A 19,352-nucleotide genomic window follows, 5' to 3' on the forward strand; every position below is an offset into this window, starting at 1 on the left:
TACAAGAAGAAAGCCACTTGAAGGCAGAGACACAGGAAAATGTTGTGTGGGGATAGGGGTAATGATGGGAGTTATTCAGCTCCAAGCCAAGAAGTGCCAGCAAACCACCAGAAACTGGAAAGCAGCAGGCAAAGACTCAGCGTTCAGGGACACCTTCATCTGTGGACTTCAAGCCTCTAGTACCACAAAACATTACATTTCTGTTGTTTTAAGCCACTTGGTTTTGATACAGCCTAAAGAAACTACTAGACTAGTCACCCCCCATTTAAAAATTTATTTTTTTAATTTATTTGTTTAATTTTATTTATTTCTAGAGAGAGGGGAAGGGAGAGAGAAAGAGGGAGAGAAACAGTAATGTGTGGTTGCCTCTCATGTGCCTCCCAACCAGAGCAGACCTGGCCTGCAACCCAGGCATGGGCCCTGACTAGGAATCAAAACAGTGAGCCTTTGCTTCGCAGTCTGGTGTTCAATCCACTGAGCCACACCAGCCAGGGCTAAAAGTTTGTTTATTTTTTATTGAATTTATTAGGGTGATATTGGTTAATAAAATTATATAGGTTTCAGGCATACAATTCTATACTATATCCACTCAGATACTTTCATTGTATGGCTCCACCAGCCATCAGCAGAACTGGGGTTAGCAGGAATTTTGAGGGGGATTATTTTTCATTCATCTGGAACTTTATTTCAGGTATCCTTGTTCAATGAGAAGGTGAGAACAGATGAGTCTGGTCTAAAAAACTTCCTGCCCTTGTCACCACCCCCTCAAAACTAACAAGGTATTGAGTTACCTCAATCAATGGATTTTCACATAATGTGGTTCTTCTCTGAATTTTACCCAGGTTTCATTTATTCTTTGTTCCTGGCCATTCTCTCTGTGGAGACCATCATCTCTGACCTGGTCACGATGGCCTCATCATTCTTTTCTGAGTTTGGCCTCATGTGGTACCTGGGGGAGCTCAGAAAGGACGAGTTCAGGAAATTTAAGGAGCTCCTCAAGGAAACGCCCTTGCAACTTGGACTCCAGCAAATGCCCTGGGCCGACGTGAAGAAAGGGACTCGAGAAGACCTGGCAAACCTACTGGCCAAACATTATGGGGAAGAACAAGCCTGGGACGTGACCTTCTTCATCTTTCAGAAGATCAATAGAATGGATCTCTGCCAAAAGGCCAAGAAGGAGATTACTGGTGAGGGGGGATCTGGGATCAGCGGGTGGGGACAGGGCTTCTTATCCTTAGGATTATGTCTCAAGTTTGATAAATGGTCTCCATCTATCTTCTCCATCTTCACAGCAGGGTGAGAGTGCACTGTGGGACAGGGTTATCCCTGTAGATAGAAGGCAGTGGTTCCATGTGGTGAATGTGGGTGGAGACCATGTCTTAGTCTGGATTGCATGTCTAGGCTGCCAATCATTTGTCCTTGCATCCAAGTCAGAAACGCTAAAGTGAAGTTTTAATTATTATTATTACTATTACTACTTTAATCCTTGCCTGAGGATATGTTTTTATTGATTTTAGAGAGAGAGGGAGGAAGTGAAAGAGGGAGAGAGAGAGAAAGAAAGAGAGAAAGAGAGAGAGAAAGAAAGAAAGAGGGAGGGAGGGAGGGAGGGAGGGAAGAAAAGATCAATTTGGTTGACTCTCATACATGCCCCAACCAGGGATCAAACCCACAACTTTTCGGTGCACAGGACAATGCTCCAACCATCTGAGCCACCTGGCCAAGGCTCTAAGGTGAAGTTGTATCACAGGAACAATGGACTTGGTGGTTCAGCAAAGATAACAATTGACATCTTTTGTAGATGGCTCCTTGAACTGAGATTAACTGGTGTTAACTGTATGTATTCAGAGGTCACAGAGTGCCAGTGTTTATTTAGTAAGATTTCTAAATAATTGTCATATATGTATATATTTTAATATTTAATATTTAACAAGCAAACATCATGTCAGAGAAGCAATGACCTACAGCAATACAGTCTTAAGGGCCAATTTTTTTGAGGGAAGATTGTCTCTTGTTCAAAACTTTACCAAGGGTTGTTGGCCATCTTACAACATAGAAGACCCAGTAGCAACAGTTGTCACCATCTCTGAGTCGCCGTGACAACCATCTGCATTTGCAGATACTATATTCACAAATAATGCAGGTTCTCAGCTGCTTCATTATATTCTCACAGTAGCCCCAGAGGAGCATTAAAATATTGGAATATATACCATTTTACTATGACAGTTAGGACCTTATGTTGACTTTTTAAGTCAAGTATAGTCGCATGCAATATGACAGTTGTTTCAGGTGTACAATACAGTGACTCAACATTTATATACCTCACCGGAACTTTTCTTCTACCATGTCAAGTTATCACACTATTATTGACTAGATTCTGCTTCAGCTTTTTTACTCTTCCTTCCTACCCCCACTCGTCTGGAACCATCTATCTGTTCTTTGTTTCTATGAGTCGGTTTTTGATTTGTTTGTTCATTTGTGGGCTTTTTTGGAGGGGGAGTCCACATATAAATGAAGCTATAGGGTATTTGTCTTTTTCTGACTTATTTCATGGAGCATAGCACCCTATGTCCATCCATGTTACCACAAATGGTAAGATTTCATTCTTTTTTTATGGCTGAGTAGTATTCCATTGTATATAGGTGCCACATTTTTTAGCCAATTGTCAATTAAGGGGCCTTCTATCATATCTATGACACCTAATTTCCCTGTGTCGTGTCCTTCAGATAAATTCCATACCCAGAAAACCGCTATCTCTGTCTAAATTCCTGCAGACATAAATGGGTGCACAGTAGAGAAACTGTCTTGGGTTTTTTTCCTGTTGTTGTTGGTTGTTTTTTTTTATACTCTATTTATTTTGGACAAAGGAGAAGTGAGGGAGAAAGAGAGGAAGAGAAACGTCAATGTGTGGTTGCCTCTAGTGCACCCCCTACTGGGAACCTAGCCTGCAACCCAGCCATGTGCCCTGATTGGGAATCGAACCAGCGACCCTTTGATTTGCAGGCTGGCACTCAATCCACTGAGCCACACCAGCTAGGGCTTTTTTTTTTTAATACAGAAATCATTACATACTTTTACTACCTATGTCATATTCCATAAATAATTGAGCTAGTCTTCTGTCCATGGTTAGAAGTGATTCTCTAGTGTTTGTTGTATAGTAGCAACAAGGAACAGCCTCGCGCACGTGTGTGTGTGTGTGTGTGTGTCTAGAGCAGGGTTTGTCGGATGTAGGGAGCCATGGAGTTCATAGCTTAGACATCATGAGCCATATCTCCATCATAGCTGCTCATCTTTGCCATTGTAGGGGCAAAGCAGCTGTAGACAATGTGTAAGCAAAGAGTATCACTGGGTCCCAATGAAATTTTATTTACAAAACAGACTGTTAACCAGCTTTGGCCTGTGGGCCACAGTTGGCAGGTCCCCAAGCAAACACGTTGAGAAGGGGCAGGGACAAAGCCATTGTTTGCATGAGTATTTTAACTCAAACGTGTTGTGTTGTGTTTTGTTTTCTTGGGCTTACCGACTCAGGATACACAAAGATATATCGCGCTCACATCAAGGAGAAATTCACCAAAATGTGGTTCAGAGACTCTGTCACCAGGATTTATGATCACTTTGACAAGAAACTCACCCTAAAAGAATACGAATATATGGAGCGTCTTTTTGCCCCCAAGGAAACTGGGAGACGGACGGTGGTCCTTAGAGGACTCCAGGGGGTCGGGAAGACAACGGTCCTGACGAAGCTGATGTTGTCCTGGGCAGAGGGCACTGTCTACCAGAAGTTCTCCTACATCTTCTACTTCAGCTGTCGGGAAGTGAAGCAGATGACGGAGACCAGCTTGGCTGCACTGATTTGTAGAGACTGGTCCAACTCCCTCTCCCCAGTAGCAGAGATCACGTCTGACCCAGAGAGACTCTTGTTCATCATCGATGGCTTCGAAGAACTGAGATACGACCTGAACGAACCCGACACAGATCTGTGCAGCGACTGTATGGAGCAGCGGCCCATCCGCGTGGTCCTGAGCAGCTTGCTGAGAAAGAAAATGCTCCCCGAGTCCTCACTGCTCATTGCTGCTGTACCCAAGTACCCACAGAGCATTGAGGACAGGTTGGAGTGCCCTGAGATCAAAATATTCACGGGGTTAGGTGAGACGGAGAAAAGGCTGTATTTCTGTTGCTTATTCCAAGACAGGACTAGAGGCATCAAAGCCTTCAGCCTCTTAAGAGAGAACGAACACCTCTTTTCCATGTGTGAAATCCCCACTCTTTGCTGGGCCGTGGGCACTTGTATGAAGCGGGAGATGGAAAAAGGGCAAGATTTGGCTGTGGCGTTCCGACGGACCACCTCCCTTTATTCTTCTTTTGTCTTAAACCTGTTCACACCCAAGGGGGCTAGTCGTCTAGACAGGCAAAGCCAAGGCCGCCTGATGGGCTTATGCTCCCTGGCTGCCGAGGGCATGTGGACCGACACGTTTGTATTCAGCAGAGAGGATCTCAGGAGAAATGGGCTAATTGATTCTGACATCCCTGCACTGCTGGACGCCAAGGCTCTTCACAGGCACTGGGACACTGAGGACTCATACTCTTTCATCCATCTGTGCATCCAGGAGTTCTGTGCCGCCCTGTTCTACTTCGTGAAGAGTCACACCGACCATCCAAACCCAGCTGTGGAAAGTATGGAGACACTGGTATCTACCTTTTTAAGTAAAACCAAGATCCATTGGGTTTTTCTGGGGTGTTTCTTGTTTGGCCTTTTAAGTGAAAAAGAACAACAGAAGCTGGAGGCATTTTTCGGCTCCCACCTGCGCCGGCAGGAGGTCCAGCAGACGCTTCTGCAGCACTTACAGAGCATAAGTGAGAGTGAACACCTCCGGAGACAGGTAGATTTCGTGGCGTTCTGTTACTGCCTGTATGAGATGGAGAATGAAACGTTTGCAGGGTGGGCAGTGAACCTCTCCCAAAACATGCATCTTTGTATTCATGACAAGTTGGACTTGGCGCCTGTTGCCTACTGCTTAAAACACTGTTCTGCCTTGAAGAAACTTAGTGTTTCCACCCAAAATGTCTTGGTACAAGAGGGCGCAGACCCTTCCATGTGAGTCCCTTCAATGATTTCCTTTCTATTGCCTTTTCCACATCTGTCCCTATTCCCGGGTGGGTTTCACTAGTCAAGTTTTTCAATAGAGGGACCTGGGTTGGGACCTCAGCTCCTACCCTGGTTGGACTCCTTGTGGAATATGTGATCTTGTTTGGGAGGTCTTCTTTCTTCGTTGAACTTGCCTCATTGCAACAATGCAAACTACCACCTTGTGAGGCACTGTGAAGATGAATATGAGGATCCGTAGGCAGTGTGCTTCCTATGCTCTAATATTTGCTGACAGGTACTTAAATTGATATCTGTATCATTTCCCTAGGACCACACTCCAACTTTCTTGACCTCCCAGCCAAAAGCTAGGTTTTCGTATGCATTCTGAAAAATCTAATGCATTTTAATTCACTTTAATATTCACAAATATCATATGAAAGAGATTCTCTTACTCTATTATGTTACGGGTGAGGACACTGAGGCAGAGGTCTTGGAAGCTGCCCAAGTGAGGAAGCGATGGAGGTTCAGTTTGGGCATATGTGTTCTGCTCGAGAGATGCCTAAGCTTTCTCTATAAAACTGCCCAAAGAGAAGGCAAAGCTCCTGACCTGGCACTTATTTTTGACACTTGGGGTGGATAATTGTTGGCAAGATGGGGGGGGTGGCTTTCTGTGCATTCTAGTATGTTTAGAAGCATCCCTGGTTTCTACCCACTACATGCCAGGAGTACCTCTCCCCAAGTGGTAGCAACCAAAAGTGTCCCCAGACATTGCCCAGTGTCCCCTGGGTGAAGGGACAATGTTGCCTCTGGTTGAGAATCATGAATACAAGATGACCGGGGGTGGGTCTGATCTGAACACAGTCAAATGTCCTGTGTTCAGGAAGACAACATTTGATGCTTATAGGTTAGGAATGACTTGGTTGACTGTTCATCCATGGCAAACATTCACATTTTCCTTCCTTGCAGGTCAACTAACCACTTAACCTCTTGGTCTCACATCTGCTCCGTGCTCACTACAAACGAGAACCTCAGGGAGCTTCAAGTAATTCACAGTAACTTCCAGGAGTCAACCTTTATAACTCTGAGCAGTCAGCTGAGGCATCCCTGGTGTCACCTTCAAAAACTTTCGTGAGTTGGAGGTCCTGCTGGACCCAAGCTGGTGGTGGGGACAAAGGAGCAAATGGAGAGAATCCAACCTACCTTTTCCGTACTCACCAGGATACAGTGAGATTCTCAAGGCCACAAAGCTCACAGAAGGCAAAGCTGTGCTCTGGACTCAGAGCTGATCAATCACAGAGCTTCTGCTGGTGGCCACTGTACCTGCTGCTTCCTAAAATGCTTCAGGGACATCACATCAACCAATATACGAGGACCAGTTGGTTGTCTGGCTTTGTACCAAATCCCAAGAAATAAATGGGGCTTCGAGTTATGGTCCTGACCTTGGATAGTTTGTTTTTTTTTAATTCTCACCCAAGATTATGATTTTTATTGATTTTTAGAGGGTTGGGGGGGGGGAGAGAGAGAGAGAGACATTAATGTGAGAGAGAAACATCAGTTGGTTGCCTCCCACATGTGGCCTGACCGGGAATCGAACCTACAACCTAGGTACATGCCCTGACTAGGAATTGAACCCACAACCTTTTGGTGCATGGGATGGTACTCCACCCAACTGAGCCACCCAGCCAGGGCAGGACTTCTTGATATTGACTGCATGTTAAAATCATGCAAGTACTTTTTACTTATTTTATTTTTAAAATTTTTTATTTGTTGATTTTTTTTTTAGAGAGAGAGAGAAAGAGAGAGAGTGAGAGAAACAGTGATTTGTTGTTCCACTTATTGATGCATTCATTGGTTGATTCTTGTATGTGCCCTGACCAGGGATTGAACCTGCACCCTTGGCCTATTGGGATGAACCAACTGAGGACCACAAAGACCTATTTAAAAAGTCTGGCTGGTGTGGCCAGACTGTGAGCCAAAAGGTCACTGGTTTGGTTCTGTTAGGGCACATGCCTGGGGTTAAGGCTGCGTCCCCAGTTAGAGGTATGTGCAACCGATTGGCATTTCACTCCCACATATCGATGTTTCTCTCCCTCTCTTTCTCCCTCCCTTCCTTTCTCTCTCTAAAAAAAAAAAAATCTTCATGCCTAGGTCAGGCCCCTAAATCAATTTATCAAAATATCCCCACTCGATCTCAATGTTAGTCAAGGTAGAGAACTATGATTTAAAGGAACATTTCCCCTCCCACCCAAAAAAGTCAGTAGCACCTTTATTTGAACCATTATATGAGAAAAATAAACTTTGTGTTAATTCACTTAAACTTGGGAGTTTGTCACCCTGGAGAGTATTACAGGTCACAGGGTGGAAATCAAAGACACAGATGCATCTACTCAGGTTTTGTTGAATGAAACCTACCCAAAATTTTCTTCATTTTTGCAGGATAAATGGTGTTTCCTTCCCTGGTGACGGCTGGCTTTTCTTCGAGGTGCTCACTCACAGCCCAGATTTAAAATACCTGAACCTCAGTGGCACAAGTCTCTCCCGTGATGACGTGATGCTGCTCTGTCAAGCTTTGAACAACCCAGCGTGCAACCTAGAGGATTTACTGTAAGTTTCCCAGCTCTCTGCCTCACTCATTTGATTTCAGAAGGGACCGTGCATTTTTTTTTAATCTGTCTACTTTCATCCTCTTTTCTATGCTTCACATGCAACCTCAACCTCTTGTGAACCTGAGAGTCGAAGACAGGAATTAACATTTCTAAATCAATACAACCCTTTTGGAAAACGATTTGCCTCTATCCAGCTTTCGTGGGTTCTGGCATTCCCTATAACCTCAAAATGCCATTTGGGGTATACACCCAACAGAGCTGCGTGAATAACTTTACTGAAGGACAAGTCCTAAAACATTCATGATGAGTAGTCATATTACCTGAAAGATGGAAATACCTACTAGCAGTAAGTTAGAGCAAAGACCCGTGGTTATAGACTCTCTTCCTAAGAACGAATGATCTGCAATTATAGCAACAATTTGGGGGAGGGGTGTGTTAAGATTTTATTTATTTTTAGAGAGAGGGGAAGGGAAGGAGAAAGAGAGGGAGAGAAACATCAGTGTGTGGTTCCCTCTCGCACACCCCCTACTGGGGACCTGTCCCGCAACCCAGGCACATGTCCTGACTGGGATTGAACCAGCAACGCTTTGGTTCTCAAGCCGGCACTCAGTCCACTGAGCTACACCAGCCAGGGCACAACAGTTTGTTTTTTTCTCTTTTAATTGAATGTATTGGGCTGACACTGGTTAACAAAATCATACAGGTTTCTGGTGCATGATTCTACAACACATCATCTCTACACTGTATTTTGTGTTCACCACCCCAAGTCAAGTTGCTGTTCATCACCATTTATCCCCACTGTGCCCTCCTCCATCTACCCTCACTCCCCTCCCCACTGCAGTCACCGCACTATTGTCCATGTCTGTGAGTTTTTTCTTTTTTCTTTGTTTTTTGCTCCTTTCCTCCATCCTCTCATCAGCTCCACTCTCTACAGCTGTCAGCCTGCTCTCTATAAGTCTATGTCTATTTTGCTTGTTAATTCATTTTGCTCATTAAATTCCACATGTAAGTGAGATCATATGGTACTTGTCTTTCTCTGATGAGCTTATTTCACTGAGCATAAAGCTCTTCAGGTCCATCCACATCTAGCCACAATTTGAATGAATCTCAGACCCCCAGTGGTGGAAATGAGCCAAACTTAAGAGTAAATATATCACAGGATTTCATTTACATGAAGTTCAAAGTCAGGCAGGTCTATGATGTTAGAGGTGAGGATCATGAGGGGAGGTGACGGACAGGATCTATTCTTGGACCTGAGTCCTGGTAACACAGGTGTGTCCATTTCATGGCCATTCAGGGTGAACAAGTACAAACACCCCAAGCTGGGGGGGAGTGTGGGGAACAGCAAACATGAGTGAACACCTTGAAGAATCACACCTGATACAGGTCAAGCAAATCACCACAGTGAGTGTCACCAGCACACATGGGTTTAGGAAGAGGCAGGAGCCTTGTGGATCACATGGTGCCCCTCGGGCTTTCCACTGGGGAAGTTGAAGCCGTGTACAGACAATGACTTAGAGCATACATGCCTGAAGTCTAGAGAAGGATGGATGGGGCTCAGGGAGGGTCTCGAGCAATGCAAACGTGGGTTTCCTGACTCTTACAGGATTAGCAAGAGGCATTAATCAGGGACATAGAATCTGATGAAGGGGATGTTTTCTCTTTCCCACAGGCTGACCAACTGTGGCCTCTTACCTGATGACTGTGAAGGTTTCAGAGACGTCCTGCAGGAGAACACGAAGCTGAAGGTCCTTAACCTATCCTGCAACTACCTGGACACAGGGATGTCCCTGTTGTGTGAAGCCCTGCGCCACCCGACCTGTTACCTTTATGCCTTGGTGTAAGTGACCATTGGGAAGGTCCACTGTGGAGAGCCGTGGAGGCCTCGAGTTTGAACTCAAACCCATTGACCAAAATCTGTCCATTGATGACGACCTCACTAGCTTGCAACCTCGGCTCTATACTTAGCTAGACCTGACAATTTTCCCAAAGTAAACATGCACCCTTTTGAAAGCCACAAACTGGTATAATATTGTGCTAAGTGAAATGAGTCAAATGGAGAAAGACAAATGCCAAGTGATTTCACTGATATGTGGAATCTAAAGAACAAGGTAAACAAACAAGCAGAACAGAAACAGACTCATAGACACAGAACAAACAGATGGTTACCAGATGGGAGAGGCGTTTGGCAGGCTGGGCGAAAAGATGAAGGGATTAAGAAATACAAGTTGCCCTGGCCGGGTGACTCAGTTGATTCGAGTGCCGTCCCATGCACCAAAAGATTGTGGGTTTGATTCCTGGTCAGGGCACAGGTCTCTTTCTTTCTCTCCCCTCCACCCACTTCCCTTCTCTCTCTAAACTCCATAAATATATCCTCAGGTGGCAATTTAAAAAAATAAATAAATACAAATTGGTAGTTACAAAACAGATATAAAGTCCAGCATAGGGAATGTAGTCAATAATATTGTAATAACTATACATGGCATCAGGTGGGTACTAGATTCATGGGGGCATCTCTCCCTAAGTTATATAAATGTCTAATCCTTGTGTTATATATCTGATCCTAATATAATATTGCATGTCAACTGTAATAGAAAAATAAAAAAAGAAATTACAGAAGAACAGAACTGAAAAAGTTATGGATTTTACATGTAAGGTAATTCAATGCACGCAACTCGTTCATGGCAAAGCAGTGGTTTTGGCCCAGGACAGACTCAGATGTAAAATTAGAACCAACACTTTCCAACTTCTCCTTGTGAATTAGTTGTGCTCTGTTCTTCCTTCTCCATTACTTGGTCAGCTCTCTGTTTTAATCTCTCTATCATATACGTAAGAAGGAAAAAAGGGGAGGTATTTTCAGATATGGCAGAAATTCATGGCCTCCCTTGAGGATTTCATGTGTATAAGATTATAGGAAGCCCTCACTGGTGTGACTCAGTTGGTTGGAGCATTGTCCTGTCAACCGAGATCCACAGGTTCAGTTCGCAGTCAGGGTATGTGCCTGGGTGGTGGGTTTGATCTCAGGTCAGGCTGTGTACAAGAGGCAGATTGCTGTTTCTCTCACACATCAATGTTTCTCACCCTCCCTTACCCTATCTCTAACATGTCCTCGGGTGAGGATAAAAAAAAGATTATAGGAATAGTCTCCATAATATGGAGTGAAACCACGCCCCCTGACATGGCATTCTCCTCCTTTTCTCACGAATGCTTGTCCCCACAGGTTAACTTGCTGCTACATCAATGAACATTGCTGGGGGTGCCTGCCTGAGGTTCTTCTGCTTAACAAGACCCTGCTCCATCTAGATATCAGCACAAACATCCTGACATACGAAAATTTGAACCTCTTGTGTGAGGCCTTGACAGATCCTGGCTGCTCCCTGAAGTCACTATGGTAAGTGTCTTGGAGGTTTACTTGGAAGACCAAGCCGCCTTCTCTGGGGCTGGGGTTCCTGAGGAGGGCACCTGGAATCGAGGAAGGCCATAGTATCGATGACCAAGAAGGTGGTAGTTAAAAACGACTTCATTCAGATTCTGGAGATGTTCAGGTGAACATACCTGTCTCTTGACTCCAGTCACAGATTTAATGTGTGGTAAGGGGTCCTTTATTGGGCTCTACATAAAAGCTAAAAGAGGGAGCGAAATTGCAACTGGGGCTGAGGGGCTTTTTTTTTTTAATCCTTACCCAAGCATATGTCCATTGATATGAGTGAGAGAGAAAGGGAGAGGTGAAACAGAAACATCAGGATTGAACCCTCAACCTTTTGGTGCATGGGATGATGCTTCAACCAACTTAGCCACCTGGCCGGGGCAAAGGGACAGTTTTATGATTAGATATTTGCCATGTATTCTATAATATGTATAAGTTTCATCAAGGGAAAAAGCTGAAATTTCAGGTAGAAAGGTTAAACATGGGGATGGGAAACCTAATAATATATGTGAGAATGAACATGGATAAAAACAGGAATACTTGAGGAAGTAGTAAGGGCAGTTAAGAGGGAAATGGGAAAGCAGGGAATGAAAAGACTTCATTTCGTGTTATAAAATTGAGAAATATTTGGGTAAGCTGTGGTGGGTGTTGGTGTTCTGGAGTGACCCATTGGCATAGCATTTCATCCTCAAATGCCCCTCCCTGAGAAATCAACAGACTTGTGGGAGTAGGCAGAATTGTTTTTCTGAACCTCTCAAGAAATCTGAGAGTTTAGAATGTTGTATCCCTTGCTTGGAGAGTGAGCTAAATAAGGTGAGAAAAGAGTCAGATTCATTCTTGATTTCATAATGGTGGGTTAGGGCTATCTGGCTCAATCCTTGAACTGCAAGATACTAAAAATATCTGATAATATTTTTTAAACATTAGAAATATCCAGAAGCTGATGCAGAACTAGTCTGTGTAGACTAAATGCAGACTACTTGAGGTTGTCCCTAAATCCTAGAGTTGTATGTTTATTTAAAGTATGTTTATATATATTTTGTAACATATAATTTATATATTAAAATATATTTTTAAAGATTTTAATTCTTTATTTTTAGACAAAGGGGAAGGGTGGGAGAAAGAGAGGGAGAAAAACATCAATATGTGGTTGTCTCTCATGCACCCCCACTGGGGACTTAGCCCACAACCCAGGCATGTGCCCTGAATGGGAATCAAACCAGGAACCCTTTTGTTCACAGGCCTGTGCTCAATCCACTGAGCCACACCAGCCAGGGCAATATAAAAATACATTTATATTTAAAAATATTAAACTAGACAACCGGGAAAAAAACAAGTACACATTTCCCTTGGAGGTAGATAATAGAATAGCATAATCTTTGCTATCAACTGATTCCTAAAACAATCATTCATAGTCACATACCACACATACTTAAAAATAACCTAAAACACAAGGAAAAATGACACTATGAGCAAGAACGAAACAGATACACCTACCAAACTTCAGAAACAGTAGTAACTAGGCTTATTAGCTATAAAACCATTATACTTCCTTTATTTAAAAGAAAAGAATAAGTTTAAACACCTTAGGGAAAAGGAAGTCATAAAATGAAATAAAACCGGCAAATTGAGAAAACAAATACAGTGGAACACCTAGAAATTATCAATAGAACTAATATCAAAACCCTAATAGATGGTTTGAACAGTAGACTTGATGCAATTAAAGGGAAAATTAGTAAAATGGGTTGAATAATAGACTAGACATAATTAGAGGGAAAATTAGTAAAATAGAAGATAGATCACAATTATGCAGATGCAGCATGAAGAGGGGAAAAAAAGATGTACATAGAGAAGTTCTGGCACACTTAATGGGAATCCTAGGAAGAAAAAATATCTGAAGAAGTAATGGCTAGAAGTTTAGTATAACTGATGAAAGACTCCAGTCTCCAGGTTCAAGCTTCCTTATTGCCCCTGGTAGGATAAGTCATGGAGAACACCAAACATAAAGATAATGATTTTCCATCTGTGATGGGGTGAGGGCTGAGAGCAGCCAGAACGTGTGGATGAGGGACAGAAGGAGATCAGCTGTCAATGCCGATGAAAAAAGGCAGTGCAATGAGAACATCAACATGCTGGGAAGACGTGGTCAACCTGGAATCTTACAACCCACAGAGAGAATCACACATGAGGACAAAACAATTTTAAAAAATAACTAAGCTTCCCTCAGACAGAAGTTAAGTGATTCCAGATGGAGAGGATTCTAGAGCAAAGAAAGTGGGAAACCTGTAGAAAAAAATCTAAACAAATAGGGGCTACTTACAAAAACACAGGGCGGGGCAAAAGGAGGTTTACAGTTGTGAGTACCTGAAACACAGTTTATTCTGTGTCATTACTTTTAATTATTGTATTACTTTGCATATGAACAGCTGTAAACCTACTCCCCCCCCACCCTGGGATAATGTTTTTGGGACTTAAAGGAAAAAAAAAATTTTAGAGCACAGCAGCAGTAATATAAATGTACACTAATGTCATAAAATCCAGAAAGAAGGTAAAAGGGTTGATTAATTTGAGATGTTGGGAGATTAAGTACAGCTATAAATACTTCTATTATGAAATTTAGGAAAAAAAAACCAAATTGTTGCTAACTCTCAATCATCAGAGGAGAGACGAAAGAATGATAAAATATCTACTCAAAAGAAAAGAAAAGCCCTGGCCAGGCAGCTCTGTTGGTTGGAACGTCATCTGTACACCAAAAGGATTGCAGGTTCAAATCCTGGTCAGGGTGCACGCCTAGATTACAGGTTCAGTCCCCAGCCAGGCGCACATGGGAGACAACTGATCGATGTTTCTCTCTCCCTTCCTCTCTCTCTCTAAAACAAAACAAAACAACAACAACAAAAACCCATAGTAACCCTATCAAGTGTCATCGCTATTGTTCTCTTGCAGTTTGGTAAACTGTTTCATAACCCCCGAGGGCTGTCGGGACCTTGCTTTCGTCCTCGTCAGAAACCCAAACCTGAGAAACCTGCAAATCAGTCACAACGATATAGGAGACGATGGTGTAAGGCTGCTGTCCAAAGGTCTGGTTCATTCCACCTGTCACTTACAGATGCTTGGGTGGGTACCTCTTCAACGTCATGGCTATATCTTTGTGGGAGACCAAAGATGGGGAATTGATGGGCAGTAAGAGAAAGAAAAATGGAAACCCCATCGGGGAACACAGCAGTTAGCCATCGTGGAGTAATTACTCTAAAACATAGGCTGCTGTTCATGAGCTCCAAGGATGGCTGGCTGGCTCTGCTCGCTGTCTGGGGCAGGCATAGCTGCCCTTGAACTGGCACGATCAGGAATCGGGAGTGGCCCTGGTGACTGGTCGGTTGACCAAGGTGGGCCTCACTGTCAGGTCTGGAGGTTGGTTGGCTGTGAATTGAGAACAGAAGGAAGGACTGACCCACGTGTCTCCTGTGGGCCTCGTGAGACTGGCCCTATTGACAGACATGCCATTCAGATGAGTGTGCTCCAGCTGCCATGGCAAAGTAGCACAATCTGGGTAACTTAATTTATAGAAATGTATCCTCTCATGGTTCTGGAGGCTGGTTCCTCCTGAGGCCTCTCTCTGTGGTATGTAGATGGCCGTCTCCCCCCGCCCCCCTGTGTCCTCACATGGTCATCCTCTGTGGGTGCCTGTGTCCTCATTCCCTGTTCTCACAAGGACACCAGTCCTGCTGGACTAGCACCAGCCCTAATGACCTCCTTTTAACTTAATTCCCTCTGCGGAGACCCTACCTGCAAATGCAGCCATGTTTTGAGGAGCTGGGGTCTAGGGCTTCAACCTGTGACATTTTACAAGCACGCAATGTCTCAGATTCAAAAGAGTAAGAAATATGCAAGGTATCAGCTCCTTGCCTCCACTGACTCACATCACCTTGCCTCCACTGAGTTGTATTGACCAAAACAAGGCTGAGGCCAGCCCAGACACAGGGGCAGCGAGCAGACCTCCGCCCCAAGTGGGGCCAGCTGCAGAGTCCCATTGCCATGGGCCTGGGTTCAGAGAGGAAAGGAAGAGGGTGGCAACTTGTACCATAGGCCCCAGAGCAGTAAGCCGATGTCACCAGCCCTGGGCTGTCAGAGGCTGTACGCTGAGGTGAGGGGGTGGCCCTGGGTCGAGCGCCCCCTACAGGCCTCCTCCTGCCCTGAGGAGGGGCCCGTTTTCACCCAGCGTTTCTCTGTTGCAGGCTGGGAACATGCAACCTGACCAGCGCCTGCTGCAAGGACCTTGCCTCTGTGCTCATCAACTGCAGCACTCTGAGAAAACTCACCCTGTCCGGAAATGCCTTGGGCCACGAAGGGGTGCTAGTGCTGTGTCAGGCCCTGAGACATCCCTGGTGCGGGCTGCAGTGGCTGGGGTAAGCGGAGGGGGGGGGGCGGGGGCGAGGGGTGGGGACCTGCGTTGCTCTGTGTTGCTGCTGCTGCTGGGGATGGGCCTGGGGCTGAGGGAGGGAGGGAGGGCCCACTGAGGAGCCTCTGCAGTCTGGTCTCACTGCACTTCAGGGGTGAAGGATGCTCCTCCCAGTCTCAGGGGTGTTGCAGGAGTGAGACTTAAGCCCCTCATGGAGCACAGTGACCGGTGACCAGGGAGTACCCAATAAATGGTGGCAGTGGGACTATGATAATACAAATTATAGTATAATTTGGCACGGGTACTGTGATAATACAAATTACAATAATCGTGCAAATTATAATATGATGTAGTATAAATTATAATTATAGTAATGATAGGACATATAATCATAGTGCGATTATAATTATATATATTTGCATACATAAATTATAATCATTTAAATATGTGGTTTTAAGCATAAAGTATAATTACATTAAATGTTTTATCTATATTAAAACATTACATATTAAAATTTTAGTTTAACAAATTCTAATTATATGTAGCTATATTATGTAATTATAATTATAGTTACATAACTATAATTATAGTTACATATAATTATAAACAATAAAATCTAATAAAATAATTATCTAAAAGTAATATATAACACACAAAATGTATATAATTATATACTTATATATTTAAGCCTATACTTATAAACATATGATATCATCAAATATATTTGTAAATATAACTTTATAATTAAGCCTCTAATTACACATATAATAGTAATACAGATTATTCCTAGAATTTTCTCCAATGAGTATTATTTTACTAGATGATGATATAATGAATCCATAGCATCTACTTTTCTCATTTTTTCTTATATTTCTTTTTTTTTTTAAGATTTTATTTCTTTTTAGAGGGAGGGAAAGGGAGGGAGAAAGAGGAGAGAAACATTAATATGTGGTTTCCTCTCCCACATCCCCTACTGGGGACCTGGTCCACAACCCAGGTATGTTGCCCTGACTGGGAACTGAACCAACAACCCCTTGATCTGCAGGCGGGCGCTCAGTCCACTGAGCCACACCAGCCAGGGCTCATTTTCTCCTACATTTCTAAAACTTGAATGAAATTAGTGGAGTCACAGGTAGTTAAACAGATCACTCCTTTCAGGAAAAGGGAGCTGCAAGACACTGGGCTAAAACTGGTGCAGCTCCAGCACTGAGAAGAACAGTTCCATTCTTGTCCGTCTTGTGAAGACATGGGTCCATTTCTTTACAGTCCACCCTTGTAAATCAACGTCTAGAAAGCTCAGCTGCCTGGCACGATCTCACCCCAAGCTTCAGAACACAGAGCGTCAGGGCCCATGCAGCCGACGCAGGAGGTTATGGGAAGGTGTGGGGCGGGGGTGAGGGGTCTGTTTAGTTTCTGCACCCTGGAGGTCAGAGTAGGAACAACACCTCTCATGTGTTTCGTCCTGGGGCCTCGGGCAGGGCATCTGTCCTGTCTGATGACCTGTCTCCTTCCTGCACAGTAGGGAGAGTTATTTGACATGGTCATGATGAAAATATAAGTTAGTCAATACGATAAAATGACGACACCAATCAGTGAGCTCGCTTCACCTCTGTGCCCTCCCACACTGTGGACCGTCTCACCAGCTATGTTAACGAGAACCACAGAATGAAGGCAGGTGCTTCACTTTAACAGTAAGATGAACGTGCTTGGGGATCGTGGCAAGTAAACAGAGAAAAGAGACACTGGTACCCACAGAACAGCCAGAACACAACAATCCTAAGCCCTCCTGCGCAGTTCAAAGCAATGATAGAACGCTGTTCATGAGGCAGCCTCTACAGCACAAAATTCTAGTGGCTTGAGTGACCTCTGTGTCTTCATCACAAATCCAGTCAAAACAGCAGCTCATAAAGCTGATGGGAGATTTTCATGAGATATGGCTGCCAAACCCTCAGCAGAGGGCCAGGACCAGGCATTCAGAGACTAGAAACTATTTTATCTTTCTAAAAATAGAATTATTAGTAGCCCTGCTTTGGTGGCTCAGTTGGTTGGAGCATCATCTGGTACATGAGAAGGTTGCAGGTGTGATCCCTGGTCAGGGCACATACCTAGGTTTCAGGTTCAATTACCAGTCAGGGCAGCTAAGGAAGGCAACTGATTAATACCTCTCTCTCTCTCTCTCTCTCTCTCTCTCTCTCTCTCTCTCTCTCTCCCCCTCCCTCCCTCCCTCCCTCTCTCCCTCTCTCCCTCCTCCTTCCTCTAAAAAATATTTTTAAATAGAATTACCATTTTATGTTTCTAAAAATAAATAGTTCAGTCTTGCTCCTGAGCTTCCCCTGACCTCCTGTCTGAAACCTCATGTTGAGGTGGAGAAGGGACTTCCCATCACACAGGACATTGGTTCAGTCCTGAAACACATTTAAGACATCCCCTCCCAGTCAGAAGGACCCAGGGTGAATAGCTTCTCCCAATGTTTGGTGACACCAGTTGGCAGCTGGATGTTGACCCTGGTTGGAGCATTTATACCGCAGAGACGCATGACACTATCAACCAGAAGCGTGTGTGTGCATGCGTGTGTGTGTGTGTGTGTGTGTGACAGAGAGAGAGATCTCTCCAAGGGTCCCACGTTCATCCACACACCGACATGTCTTCTGTCTTGGAGGCCACACTGGGTCCTCCTGAGCATGCCCAGGGAAGAAAGGAGGAAGAAAGATGCAGTACAGAGAAGAGAAAGGAAAAAAGAGGTATGAATTAAATCCAGCCCCTTTTATATTTTCCAGGCTGAGGAAAGCTGAATTTGATGAGGAAACTCAGAAACTTCTGATAGAGGAGGAACAGAGAAATTTCTCCTTGGAAATCATAGATGAGTGACAAGACAGACCCAGGACCGGACACACGGACGGAAATCGGCTTGCAAGCAAGCTGGACTTTCCGACGCAAGAGCAGCTTTGAGGGATATGTGTTGGAGCCCCAACTCGTACCTACTCTGTGCCCAGGAACGATGCATTACTGACCCTGCCTTTTTTAGCACCCCATTTAGACATGTTTTATTGATGGTGCATTTATGTGGTTTTTATTAGCTGGTGGGTTTGGGCAAGCCAGAGAGACCTTCCAGATAAATGTCCCCTCTTGTCTCCCAAGGACACTTTAAACCCTCAATAAAGTTTTGTATCTTAAAACATGTTGTAAAATCTTGAAGCAGGACTTGTTACTGGTGGATGCCCAGAGCACACCTGTGGATTCAGGAGCGGAGGTCCCTTCTCCCCAATGGCTCAGAGCTTTGGAAATGCAGGCCTGTCCTGATTGCTGTTTTTTCTGTGCATTTTACCAGTGGGTCAGCACCGGCTCTTTGCCTCATGACAGTTTTATTTTGTCAAGTAATTTTTTATTTTTTCAATGACCGTTGACATATAATTAGTTTAGGTATACAGCACAGTGGTGAGACATTTCTATAATTTGTGGAAGGATTCCCCCATAAGGTCTAGTGCCCACCTGACACCCTACTGAGTTAATACAATATTATTGACACTTCCCTATGCTGTTCTCATAACTGGCAGTAAAATCAGGTGGCTCTGGCTGGTGTGGGTCAGTGGATTGAGTGCCAGCCTGCGAACCAAAGGAAAATAGCAATCGAGAATTTGTGAATCAGCAGGTGAACACACAATACAATGTACAGATGATGTAATATAGTATTGTACACTTGAAACTTATTTTATTAGATAAAATTAGCATCACCCCCAATAAATTCAGTAAATTTTTTAAAGGGAAATACATCTGTTATTTTTTTAAAAGAAATGAAGACATTTGGGGACAGTCTTGGATTTGGGGTTCACAAAAGCA

The 19,352-nt window shown here is 44.0% G+C and overlaps 1 protein-coding gene across 1 annotated transcript; it reads left to right on the forward strand.

Annotated features, from left to right (window-relative positions):
- Nucleotides 1-907: 907 nt before the first annotated feature.
- Nucleotides 908-18,383, forward strand: NLRP4 (NLR family pyrin domain containing 4). Its single transcript, XM_045849501.1, has 9 exons — nucleotides 908-1,187; nucleotides 3,526-5,092; nucleotides 6,050-6,211; nucleotides 7,520-7,687; nucleotides 9,362-9,529; nucleotides 10,910-11,080; nucleotides 14,063-14,233; nucleotides 15,352-15,522; nucleotides 18,293-18,383. The coding sequence occupies exons 1-9, from the start codon at nucleotides 908-910 to the stop codon at nucleotides 18,381-18,383; spliced, it is 2,949 nt and encodes a 982-aa protein (XP_045705457.1).
- Nucleotides 18,384-19,352: the final 969 nt, after the last annotated feature.

This window comes from Phyllostomus hastatus, unplaced genomic scaffold (assembly GCF_019186645.2).
Source record: "Phyllostomus hastatus isolate PE091 unplaced genomic scaffold, TTU_PhHast_1.1 phas_contig_133, whole genome shotgun sequence".
Classification (NCBI taxonomy): Eukaryota; Metazoa; Chordata; class Mammalia; order Chiroptera; family Phyllostomidae; genus Phyllostomus; species Phyllostomus hastatus.

Bases quoted from the DNA above. Each gene is read 5' to 3' on its own strand.
- NLRP4 (XM_045849501.1), top strand. From the start codon at position 908: ATGGCCTCATCATTCTTTTCTGAGTTTGGCCTCATGTGGTACCTGGGG. The intron at 6,212-7,519 runs GTGAGTTGGAGG...TCATTTTTGCAG, and splicing joins TGTCACCTTCAAAAACTTTC to GATAAATGGTGTTTCCTTCC. The intron at 15,523-18,292 runs GTAAGCGGAGGG...TATATTTTCCAG, and splicing joins TGCGGGCTGCAGTGGCTGGG to GCTGAGGAAAGCTGAATTTG.